The sequence below is a fragment of the Clinocottus analis genome, unplaced genomic scaffold, assembly GCF_023055335.1.
Source record: "Clinocottus analis isolate CAN_PGR_092001 unplaced genomic scaffold, fCliAna1.0.p SCAF_27, whole genome shotgun sequence".
Taxonomy (NCBI): domain Eukaryota; kingdom Metazoa; phylum Chordata; class Actinopteri; order Perciformes; family Cottidae; genus Clinocottus; species Clinocottus analis.
Genome location: NW_027176009.1, coordinates 3,052,501 through 3,066,153, shown reverse-complemented (window position 1 = coordinate 3,066,153; position 13,653 = coordinate 3,052,501). Strand labels below are relative to the sequence as shown.

At 41.0% G+C, this 13,653-nt stretch overlaps 1 protein-coding gene across 2 annotated transcripts in view; it reads left to right on the top strand.

Annotated features, from left to right (window-relative positions):
* The first annotated feature begins 1,802 nt into the window (after window positions 1-1,802).
* add3a (adducin 3 (gamma) a) overlaps window positions 1,803-13,653 on the top strand; it is an 83,972-nt gene continuing 72,121 nt past the window's right edge. For both annotated transcript variants that reach the window (XM_068592299.1, XM_068592298.1), the window contains exon 1: window positions 1,803-1,926. In XM_068592299.1, the coding sequence (XP_068448400.1) occupies window positions 1,815-1,926 (112 nt within the window). In that variant the 5' untranslated portion in view covers window positions 1,803-1,814. The remainder of the gene's footprint in view (window positions 1,927-13,653) is intronic.

Here is a 13,653-nt window from a genome sequence, read left to right as displayed (position 1 = left end):
TCAAGGTGAGACGAGTACTCATATTCTTTACTTTAGTAAAATGCAACAAAACTCTTATAAAGTAAATAAACTCTTCTAATCTCTTATCTTTAAAGTAAAAGAAATGATATATCTTCATCTTAACTGTGGAATGTAAGCATGATAATAATATTCATATGAATATAAGTTAGCATGAAACGAATGAACAAGTCCCTAACATTTGCAATTACTTTATTTTATTTTTTTATCAAGAGGAGAAAGAGCAATAAACCCCACCAATTTTTTCAGACCTTGTTGACTCCATTCATGTTGTCACAAGACCTGATCAGCCATGATGAGCGTTCCCTGCAGCGAGCATCAACTCTGAGCACTTTCACTGTATGTGTCATATTCCCCCACCAAGGTTTTCAAATTATGACAAACACCAACAACTGTAGAAATGCCTTGCTTTTGTCTGAGCAGTGACACATTTATCCGGAAGTATGGGTGTGTATTTGGTTCTTAACAAAAAAACAATAAAAGTCCCTGCAGGTGAGACAAGCACTTATTTGAAGGTAAATGTAATAATAAGCCACTAATGATCATGTCCCTTATTTAACTTGTCATTTAGTTTCCTTTTCATCACATGGAAACTTAAAATGAACATGTGAGTGTAAAAGAAGGACGCAGTTTCATTCTCACGTAAAGTAGATGCTATTATTCAAATCTATCATTATTATTGACCTTATTATTTACTTCTTTCATCTCGGATGAGTCACAGAGGAGTGGCACACGTTGTGTTTTTACGAGATTTCCTTGTCATTAAAACATATTTGAAATGCTTCTAATGGGATGCTTCCAAAGCAACAGGTTCAATAACATACTTAGAGTTTCTATTTAACCAATAATGACATGCAGTTTTTGATGATTGTTTACCATTTACTTACTCGGCGGACGTTAAATGATTTTACAAGCCATTTGAATTATGTATGAAAGGGTGATCATGTATTAAACAACGCACATGAGCATTTACTACAAATATAGAAAGAACATTTTGCAGCCTGATGTAATATCCACAACATAAATAATATTGGATTATACTGGAGGTTTTGAAGTCTTTTATCATGTCTATTTCTATTAGTGTTTTTATTGCCTTAGACCTGATTCATAGTTGCTTATAAAATACAATAATGCACATTGATGTGTTTCTTTCTTAAAATATATAAAAACATGTGACGCCCTTATGATGCATTATACACTTCAGTGTGATGCTCTGCCAGTGTCAAAACACTAACACTGAAAATAATATTGACTGCTACGTTGACCCCAATTCCTAAAAAATCAACAATATAAAAGGTGAAGAAAATGGAATACAGAAAAAAACACAGAACAAAAATGGCACAGCAAATAATCATTAAGGTGAGCCATGTTGTACCAGCACCATTCAGGCCACTAGATGGAGGCCAATCTGCATCTTTGTATCTTTGTATGAGCCTGAACAATCTCATATATATATATATATATATATATATATATACATACATAGATAGATAGATAGATAGATAGATAGATAGATAGATAGATAGATAGATAGATAGATATGTTTATATATAATATATAGGTTTACATTAGTTTAAAGTATGTGCTGTGAAGCATGTCCCCTGCTCGGTCTGAACTGGGACAAACATAAATAATAAACATCAACAACAACATCCCGCCAGAGTCACGTGTTGCTCCAGTCTGAACGCAAGTGATCCGCGAAAAAATGCGCCGCCGGTTTCCGTGAATGACATACCACTTCCTGCCATATTGTGAGCCAGCGTTTCCCCCTTTTTGCCGGCGCAGATCTTCGCGGCATGCTCTGCTGCCTGCCGAGCGCAGCCGGTGAATTCAAACCTCTGAAACCGGGACCGACGAGGTCCGGGGCTCGCTCGTGTGTCTGCAGGTCGACCCTCCGCCCCGCACCCGGTGAGCCTCCCACTATGTGGATGATTTCACGCACGTTTTCGGTCGTTTATATCTGGACTAACTTCTGAGACGCGTATGCCTGCTTTGCTGGTTTAAAGAAGAGCAAATACACCACCTAGCACGACGTCATAAATAGCCTACCCTGTGAGTGGTTGTATGTGATATTAAGGGACGCAAGCACTCTTTATTTTGCCTTTTAGTTTTGTAGCTTTTGGCCCGTTTCATGTAGATGTAGTCCTTTTTAAAAAAAAAAAAAATAGAGTATGTGTATTATTAGAGGGAAAACCAAGCTCTATTCATTTTGTCCAGGTTTTGCAGTGCAGTTTTTGTGGCAGGAGAGGTCAAAGGCCAAGGTTTGTTAAGGTAGAGCACCTTCTGCTGCCGATGGAGGTTCCCACACCTACACACACACACACACACACACACACACACACACACACATTTATACATACATACACTGCCTGGCCAAAAAAAAAAGTCGCCACCAAAATAAAGGTCCCACACACTAATATTTCGTTGGACCGCCTTGAGCTTTGGTTAATTTCTCACCAAGATCTTGTATTGATGATGGTAGAGTCTGACCGCCGCGCAAAGCCTTCTCCAGGACATCCCATAGATTCTCAATGGGGTTAAGGTCTGGACTCCGTGTGTGGAAATGATGTCTCATGCTCCCTGAACCACTCTTTCACAACTTGAGCCCGATGAATCCTGGCATTGTCATCTTGGAATATGCTCGTGCCATCAGGGAAGAAAACATCCATTGATGGAATAACCTGGTTATTGCTGAACCTGGTCGTTGCTGAACCTAGACCTGAGCAACTGCAGCAACGCCAGATCATAGCACTGCCCCCACAGGCTTGTACATTTTGTAGTAGTAGTTAAATCCAGGTGGCGACTTTTTTTTTTTGGCCAGGCAGTGTACACAGATATATATATATATATATATATATATATATATATATATATATATAAATATATATATATATATATATACCTTTTAAAAAGCTGTGAATGTTCACCAGATGGACCTGAAATCATAAACGGTGTTCCCCTCATTCACTGATTCACTCGGATAGTGGGGGCCCCCGGCTCAAAATCCTCCAGGGACGTTCTTCAAGTAAGATATTTAACCCAGAGCCAATGACCGAATAGATTGGAAATGCAAACACGCTCCGTATTTATTTTTCCTTCACCTCCGCACATCCTCTTTCATGTGAACCCCATTTTCTAGCCTTCCATAAGGTCGTCATGAATATTGCAGTTGCTTGAGACTCTGGGGAGGTAAGATGGTGGCGTTTGTCTTAGTAAAGAAAAGGTATATTACAAAGCTTGAATTGGTAGTTTTTTTACATTTTAAACGTGAACTCACTGAGCATCTTTTCTACAAAATCTGATTACACCAGTATCTGTAATCTGATCTCAGGCTTTTTCCAACTGATTGATGATAATGTTGTTGTGCACAGCTTGAAACTACACGTTACACGCCTGTCAGATTGAGCTTGACAGTTTGTCCAGATTAATCCAACTATTTTGTAGCCATGTATTTACAATATAAATTCATACAATTATGTTTCAGCTAAGCCACTATTCTCTAGCACTCTTGACTTCCTTTTTAAAGCCTGCAGTCGGACACTAAATACTTAGACGTCATGCAGTTTAGTTGCGCTGCCCATAAGGAATCCATCCAACACTCTCAGCTACAAAAAACAGCTTTTGAGGCGGAGGCGTCCCAAACTCTCCTGACATCATTTACTAGCCCGCTGGAGAATGTGTTTGTGACACTCGTGATCAAAACATCCTGTGTTCTTTTTTGTTATTTGCGCCGTTACTCGGGCCTCTGTGTGCATTCAGAACGGTAATGAGTACATCTCTAAATAATGCACCAGAAAATGAGAATTTAGTATTCTCCTTAGTGTACGGGTGCCTCTAGCGATGGTCTTGACGGTGCTTTGAGGAATAACATTTGGATAGTGCTGAGCGGAAGGGAGTCTTTTGTCTCAGCTGCAGCAGCCTGAGCTGCTCTCACTTGTTTATTTTTTCTTCCCTAATAAATGGTTTAATAATAACCAGAGGCAGCTCGGCTAATCTTATGACGCAATCGTCGAGCCACAGGAAGTACAGTGTCCACACATCGCCTCGTAGACTATCAAGGGGCAGTGCCCAGTTGAGTCTGCAGGGACTGTTGATGAGGCGTGTCCATAGTAAGACGTGATTGCATGGAAACGTTTTTAGGGAAACGGGAACTGAAGGAGGCAGAATTTTGACAAATGTAGTTTTTTTTTTGTGCTCTTTCAGGGACAGCAGGTGTTTAGAAGAAGATGAAGTTTGCACACATGTCAGCTTCTTTAGTTATTTTCTGGTCTGTATACCTTTTTGAGAACTTCCATAAAAGGTTTTTGTATCATATTAATTTACTGCATATTTTACTGCGGAGGTCCACACAAAAACATGCATGTGTGTGTGTGTGTGTGTGTTAGTGAGTCGAAAGTCATTTAAAATGCACACGTCTGAGTGAATTTGAACCTGTCCAAAGGACAGAGATGACTTCATCATTACCTCACCCTGCTCTGCTAGAAGACTTATCAAAAACATGTGGCTCAACTCTCCCTCTACACTGCAAATTGAGTGAGTCTTGGACTCTGATGTTTTTCCTTTGTTAGAGGATGTGTGTGCAAAGCAGGCTTAATTTTTTATCTTGGGTTTTCTTGCCTCTCTGGGTTTTTGACTTCATCTGTCATTTATTTGGCTTGCGTCAGCGTGCAGCTCTGGGTTCGGTCAGACCGGGCTGAGGCCTGCTCGGTTTGACAGGATTACAGACCATGCCTGAGCATTTAAGCTTGTGTGTGTTACGCCCAATGAAACCAGACAAAAACATAACGAGGGTTACATTTTACTGACCATATTATTACATAACATTACACGAGAGTGCTTTAAAGGAATAGTCAATTTGATTAGATTTAATACCAAAAGTTAGACGAGATTTATGTCACTCATGTCAAGAGTGAAATACATTTTCTCATCCAACTAATGGCAAAAGCATTTCCAAAAATGTATTACTTTAAAGTAAACTGAAAATAAAAGGCTCTTGAACCAAAGGCCTTGAGCTCCGGCCTCTACTTGAAAATGACATGTCCAAAATTAACATTATATCAACTTTGAGGTCTATTTAAGTAATGTTGTTGTGAAATGTCTGCAGAGGAGTCGGCATTAGTAACTATGTTTCGGTGTCTTTGTAAATCAAATCAACACAGCAGAAATAATAGATTAAATTGCCGTCAAACCAACCTGGTCCATTAGTCAACTATACCATATTTATTTAAATAAAGAGTTTTATGGTTTAACAAGCTTTCATACTGCTTGGTAGCTTACAGTTAGCTTGATAGCTGGGTGGCTAACGGGAACATACTTTTGCAGCGTTTATTTAAAGGCTGATGTCATATACGAACTCCTGCTCATTGTCTAAAAGTCATTTCTGTTTTTTTTTGGGACCAGATCATACCGTCAACTAACTTGGATTTGACTCAGTCATGGGCTTGCTATTCCACTGTGACAACGCGGTCAAAATGGCTTGCTCATGGTTAGTGGTAGACTTGCGTGTCAAAGTTAAATTAAGTGAAGATTTTATTTTGCCCCAGTGAGCGATTTCGTGCATTGGGAATTAATTGATTTTCATCATTTCAAAAGCTGATTTGACCAGGCCTTTTGTTAGGGCCATGAAGATATTGGAGGGGGGAAAAAAGCAGCAAATTAAGATGATTCGTGATACGCGCGGCTGCTGTTTACTTTTGACATGCTTGTTTGTTAAGGTGGAAATCTAGCGCCTCTGGTAGGTGTACTGATGCTTACAAGCTGTGGGCCGTTTTGATAAAGTTGCATTGAGCCTGACTGCTGATCTCCCTCCTCAATGTTTTATTTGCTGTCCTCTGAAGGCCAAAGCTGAACAGTCTTTTGTTTCATACTATTGTGCCTCCATCCACAGTCCGGGTGCTGCTGCTTGATGTGATTCATGTGTGGGCTGAGTGTTTAGATACCACAGTTGTTCGGTTGCCAGAGCCAGACGTCCCAGCGGGGTTGGGTTAGAATAACCTTATTATACACTTGAGGGTGGATGAATTACTGAAAGCATCCGGCCTGACATGGAGTACAGCTGACTCCTGTCTTGCTCCGGGAATTGTAAACGTCCAGTGTGCATCCATGAGCCGTCACTTTTTGCATGTGTTTTGATACGTGTTTATTTTGCATTGGGTTGGTAATACGTTTGTATTTACACAGGCCCCTCTCTGTCTCCGTGTGAGGGGGCGGTCCCTGGCAGAGTGTCGGCCCCGGTCAGCGGCGGGTCTTCCCAGCACAGCGAGAATGCGTTTGCATAGATATTAGAGTGGAGTAACCACGGTAACAGGGTCACCCTACGACCATGGGAGAAGGAGAGGTGCCAAGTTTTGGGCCAAATGAGCTTTTGAGACAGACAGCGGCTCTTTTGATCCCCGCGGTCGCGTCTCTCTGAGGGTCAAGCATCGGAGATGATGAAAGTTCCACCCTGACATGGGAATGTGGATTTATCTTCTGGAGGATTGTTCCGCTAATCATCTGTAGTGTTCATGACTGATGAGACCTAATATGTTGCATCATTTATCTTATTTGACATAACACTGTGATGATTCAGTTTTTTTGTTTATAAACTTGTGCAGATATGAGCTGAAAATGTAATCTAGTCTTTTAACACCGGAAGGTGAGGATTAAAGTTTACTCAGGATCAGCTTTATTGGCCATGTCATTTTATTTATTTATTGGCCAAAAGGAATTTTACTCCGATTTGCTGCCGTTGTGAGCAGATGGCACTAACTTGTTTTGCCGTGGCTGCTCATGAGGGTGAGTGTGCTGCATGTTTGTAGAGGAAGGGGTGGACACCTCCCCCATCCCCCATGCCCAGAGAGTCCACATTAATATGGAGATTAGAAAACTTCCAGGTCACTTAATCCACGCAATTAACTGACTGTCGTTTCGCATGTTTACTGGCAAAACAAAAAGAATATTGAGATGTGCAGTGAAGACCAGCCATGAGGTCTGTGTGTACGTTTCTGTGTGATCTACTGCCTGGCCTTTTCTTCTTCTTTCTTTTCTCCATCCTGCTATGTTTCTTTGCTGCTTTTATTACTCTGCTATAAAAGTCCCACTGAGCAGCTCTTCTAAATGCACAGAAAAACCCAACTCAAACAGTTTCAGCCCTGAATCCTGGAGTGATATTCATCTCAGACGATCTGCTTTGTTCATCCTGAGTGACTCATACTGAGTGCACCCTTTATCGTTATATCGAAAAATCTATCACACGGTGACTGACCTTCTATATAATGAATCCTGCTTGTTTGGAATGTGTATTTCTAAAGGGACACTGAAGGGATTTTACATTTTTACAATACACACATGTAGATGTCGGTACTGTGATGATGCAAAGCATTCGAGTTGATGAAATAAATACTGTAGCAGCGGTTACCTTTGTTCCTTTTGGAATTTCTGAACAAAGCCAGCTGAGGTGGAATATAAGGTGTAAATTGGCCTATTTTGCCACCCTGTAAAGTTAATTTAATTTACATGTCACGATGAGTTTAATCAATCAGTTAGACTTCGATACATGTTCCCATTCAAAGAAAAACATTATTTGACCAGCGAATGCCTTTAGGATGCATGCAGTTCCACAATTCATCCACTAGATGGGGCTATGGACCACGTTTTCACAGAGAAGGCTGTTCGATGCTGGAGGAAAGCAGTTTACGAATGCTCCTCCATGCCATGTAAACCAGTGATTCTCAACTGGTTGGTCCCGACCCAGATCTAAGTCGTAGGTTCAAGCCTGGACGAAAAACATTTGTAAGAAAAAAAATCCTGTGCTTTTATTTTAAAAAAATTTTTTTTAAAATTTTGAATGGAAGTGATGTCTATTTACACTCCTTATTGATACTCTTGTCAGGAGCAAACATCCCATTATGAATTCCTCCACATCATTAGTATGTTAGCATTGATCAATAGCATGACTGTCTAGCTAGCTACAATATGCTATGTAGCCAGACCCAGACAAAAATTATACATCAAGCTAGTTGACATCCGTCACACTCAGATAAAATATTTACCTTGACAGAAAATCCATTGAATATGAAAATCCATTGAACTTGAAGACTGAACTTGTGAACTGTATTTCATGGAGAAAGTATTTTGAGTATTTTAAATACAAAATTACTCCACTCGAAATTCTTTTGTTACGAATTATGTTAGATTTTTTTGTAGCGGCCCTATTAAATAAAAATGACAAAATACTCAAAAGGAATTGAAATATGTATTTCAAATACAAGCAATATAAATACTGCCCATCTCTGCTCCCTCCACCTGTCACTCATCTTCTCCAGCTTGTTCTTCATATATTTCTTTGTGTCACAACCGGCCACACCCAGTGTTCATCGTCTGTGACAAGTTTCAGTTACTCAAGGAGCGACGTTGCATTACATCCTGTGCATTCAGATACAACCCTTCCTCTCAGGGAAAGATCCACCCAAAAATAATGAAATTGTCTTTTTTGAAACATCAACAAGTGTCGGTTTACTCAGGTATGCGAGTATATCTCATAATCATATTCTGTGATTGACTTTTCAGTGTTTATCACTAGTGTTTATCACTAGTCTAAATAGCAGGTTGATTTGACAAACTGTCACTCTACAAAATAGAAATTGCCCATTTCTTGCAAATATGTATTGGGGCAGAAACAAATAACTTTAATCTTTTATTTTTTCAAGGAACTCTCACTAACCAAAAAAATGTATTTAATCAAACTATAATAACTATTTTCGATGTTTTTTTCTTCCAGGCATTTGAAAACAGATTCTCATGACCAACACACTTTTCCCCTCCTGACGAATACACACACACACACACACACACACACACACACACACACACACACACACACACACACACACACACACACACACACACACACACACACACACAAACTTTCCATGGAGGATGTATCTGGTCAGGGTCGGGGAGAGATACCCTGTCAGATGTGGGTTGCATGTTGTCGCACTATGGGAAGGTTGTATTTCCTTTACCTAAGCAAAGGAAATTGCTGGACAGGACCCATCTTTTGTTCTTCGGTCACTGATATGCTCGGGGTGGGAAGTCACAAACATGTAGGACAAGGCCATGTGACAGCCCCACATAACATGTCTCTTTGTCCTTTATGAGCCAACACAAGCTGTTGTTTATAACTTGGCTGAATGATGTCATTCATTTTGTGTTTTAAAGGGACTGTGGTGGCGTGTCCTAAAGATGATGTCATCAGTGTGAGCTACGTTCTGGTGTTTTATGGCTTCTCAGACATGACAATTAGGGAAAAAGATAACAAATAACTTGTGGTGTGGATGTATGTTCCAGGTTTATTAAGTCCAAAATGCCCCCAGCCTGACCTGAAGACAAGGCTCCTTCATAAGAAGTTAGGTTACATCTATAATTACAGAAGAACAGAATTTGAGCGCATAGCTATCTGTCACTTCATGGGACATATTGGAGACATATTGGAGCTCTGCAATTTTTTTACCATTTATGATTCCTGGGACTGACGGTAGGTTTGCTCCGAGAGGCCAGATCAAGGCCACAAGCACCGAATGCAGCTTAAACTTCTCAGTTTGCGTGTTGGATAGCAACGGACCATGATTAAAGAAACATTAGGTTGACTCAAACTACCATTGCTGGAGGGGCTTTGAGCAAAGCGCTGATACTGTATCTCCAGAGGTGCCGCTGTACAGCTGAACATAACCCCTGACCTCCCTGAGGAGCTGTGTTTGCCTGCTTGGATTAATAGTCTATCACATGTTCAAGTTGTTCTTACTAAGGAAACAAACTAAAACAAAAGTGAGTGTTTAATGGGGCTGTTTCCAGAGCCGTCATGTCATGTACTCTGCCTGAACTCATCCTTCAGCGAAGGCTCTCTTCCTGTTCAAACAGCTGTCTGGGTGATCCCTTCAGAAAGGCTTTGTAGAGGTTGGCAGGCAGCCAGCGCGGACCACGGATTGACCTGAGGGGAGATTGTGTCATCTCTCCAGAACAACAGAAAACATACAACATCACACACGCACAGCTGGATGCTCGTCCCGTAGAATGACTGGAAACAAATGGGCTGGAAAAGCTGTTCAATAGATTCCCTTTCCTTTGCCAGGATGTGAGTTTGCGTTTTTTCTTTTTCTGCTGTGTCATAAAAAAAACAACCCTGCGTTTGGAAAACAGGATCTGTAAAAAGTAGAAAGCAGCCTGGAGGCCTGTGACAATGTTACGGTGGTTACTACCTTTTTAAAATATCTGTCACTTACTCAATCTCCCCTTAAACTCAGCGCCGACTAATTCAAAACGATGTTCTTGGACAGAGAGAACTGGAGGCTGAGAGTCGCAGAAGTTACCGAAAAAAGCTTTGTAATTCTGATCGGAGCGGATGAAGACCTGTGACTGCTTGTCCAGGCGTTTGTCCAGGGAACGACTGCTGATTGGTACCTTTCCCACTGAAAACAAAAGCCAGATGCTCGTGGGTGTTGGAAGGTTTTGTTTGTCCAGTGGGAAAGAGGTTTTCAAGAGCCTGCGATCCTGAAGTTACATGGCATCGCACCAAAAAAGTACAATCTGGGTCGTTTTCTAATTAATGAGTCGCGGAAACTTGTTGTTTTTATTTAAGTTTTTAAGGTTTTCCATATTTACATTAGACCTTTTACGTTTGTTTACGTATGTTTCCCATCCACAAGACAAGCTGTGTATAAGTATATCTGACTGTTCTACAGTGGAAACATATCTGGAGGGTGGATGGGGTTCCCCTTGTGAAACGAGGCGGTTGGCAGTATGAAGCACTTGTTTGGGATGAGAGATGAAAGGGGCGCGTTCACAAAACAGCCCTGATGTTTCCTCACAAATTACTTCTGTTGTGTCGTAAAAATACAGACGTGTTTATTGCAGAGTATGTGCATTAGAGGTTGGAATTCCAGAGGTCCCACGATACAATATCATCACGATACTTAAGTCCCGATACGATATTATCGCGATACATTGAGTATTATGATGTAATGCGATTTATTACATTTTTTTCAACTGCAGATTGTCCCCAAAGGAAAACTTTGTCAACAAAAAATAAATTGATTTCATTATTCTAGAATTTGATTCAATAAAAGATTGATACTTGGCGTCCGTGTATCGATACAATATCGCCACGCAAAATATCGCAATACTATGCTGTATCAATTTTTTTTCCCCAACCCCTAATGTGCATACTAGTGCAGTATTCCAGGCCGGAGCAGCTGTATTGATCCTACTTCAGTATTATAACAGCCTGTGTGTGTTTTCGTACCTGCGTTCACTCCAGTGAACTTAGTGCAAAGTAAAGATCCAACATATTCACCTCATTTCAAAGGGTTTCCCTCAGATGGGCAGCACATTTGCACATTTGGCAGGAAATACAAAAAGCTGTAGGAATGAGTTAATAACTCCAACCAAACAATCAGGCTACTTTGTTTGTTTACTTAATATAGATATTTTTTTTCTTTTTTCTGCTTATTTAGTTTTCTGTCACTGTGTTTTACCGTGTGCTCTTTTTTTTTTTTTTCCTTTTTTTTTTTTTTTTACCCTTTTCCTGTTGCTGATTATATTACTTTTGAATACACCCTGATTTGATTGGTCAATAGCGCAATAATATACATTCCTGTCATTTTCGTCAATAAGTTGTTGGAAGTGTAAGAAATCAATATTTTACTGTGGGACTTAAGTAGCATAAAGATGGAGACAAACACACAAACACACACGCACACCTCCATTTAAAGCAGAGTCAAGAGTATTCAGGTTCGGGGGCTTTTCGTGTGGACGGCAGCACAGACCGAATTGCACCATTTGAAAAACTGCTGCTTCCATGTAGAAATCCTGTCATTTGTTGCCATGTGCTCTTCAGCCAGGCAGCAAGGTTCCATCCAACTCGTGTCCAACACAAGCCATTCAAGTTAAATGTAGCTTCTGCTCAAATTTGAACAGATTGGCTTGGAGAACGTACATGACTCAGGTCCTGCTAGCGGGTGTGATTACTCTGATAAATGGGTGGAATGTCACCTGAACAATATTTTATAAAATATCATCTGCTGAGGTTCCCTCTGAATGAACACGCTGCTGACGGACTGTCCCGTCTGCCGCTGATGTGAAGATAAACAGATTCTAACACGTGCCTGCTTCTGCCTCAACTTAATTGTTTGACGTGAGCTGCCGCCTCATCTCCCTTACTTATCCTCATTCAATTCTAAAGTCACAAGTTTTGTAAATCAGCTCTAACAGCAGTGAAAGCATCACCTGTCCTCCCCCTCATACCTCTGAATTAAATCTCCAACCAGCACGGGGCTGAACACGTTTTCTATCTAAGCCCGTTTGACAGAATCAGACTAATGAGATGTTGGAATTGTTGTGTAACTGTGACAAAACTAACAAGACAGAAAGCAAAGTTGACTGTCCTCTCATCCTTTGGCTTTTTTGGTTGTTGTTTTAAATAAAGTGGTGTCTGCTAGAGCTTAGGCTCACTTATTGAAGGCCTGGAGGTGCTTTCCGTTCATCTGAAGTGACCTCAGCTTCCCTAATATGGCTCGCGCGATAATTCGTTCAAAAATAACATTCGTCTGGATTTTACATAATGAGGCCAAAGGGGGCCGCGCTGGGTGACCGGACAGTCACATCCACCAAATCACTGTGAGCAGCGCAGCGGTCAGCAGAAAGCGCTCGTTATGTAACTGTGCTGGTTTTCCTTGTCTCTCTGCATCTCGCCAGAAGCAAAAATAATTAGTATGTCAAGTGCGGTGCCCGGCTTCGTTAATGACGTGAAGCGGAATTCATTCTGGTTGCTCAACTCTCTCTGGTCGGAGTTATTAATGCTGCCGACCGCGCGGCTCGAACCCAGTTGTGAGGCGAGCGTTCGGGCTACAGGCTGTGTGTTCAATGACGAGCGTGACACAAAGATCTTTCGGGGTGATTGCCGTCCACCATGCTACTTTAAAGTGGTGGTTGACCCCCGCGGGTGTGGGTGATGGAGCACTTCAAACAGCTGACTAGTGATACGCCACACACTGATCTGGCAGCTAATTTTCAACCTAATTCTGCATAGATTACACATATAAATAAATGTACGGCAGAGTACAATTCTGTACCTAAAAGTACCTTTAACTGGTGTATTTCTTGTCCAGTTTGTACCTTTGCATTATAACCCTATAGTTATTGGGCCCTCGTGGGCGCAGATGCTCACTTTTTTGACTCACCATCAAGGTACCAAGTTATTTCTGTTACAAATGTGTAGCAATTGAGCCGAAACAAAAGATATATAGTTATTTCAGTGGCTCCTCGGGATTGGGCTGATTTTACTGCTTATTATACAGCTTCTTGCAACCAGACAGGGTCTTGCAACCAGATCCTTTAACCAGGAACGGACCGACTCTGATAAGTTAATGACGGCGTGCCGGTTGGAGACTTAATTCAGAGGTATGAGGGGGATGACGGGTGATGCTTTCACTACTATTTGAGCTGATTTACGGAACTTGTGACTTTAAAATAGAATGAGCATAAGTAAGGGAGATGAGATGAGGCGGCAGCACGTCAGATGTAAGTGACGGGCAAAACAATTAAGTTGAGGCAAAAGCAGGGCGTGTGTTAGAATCCGTTTATCTCCACATCCATGGC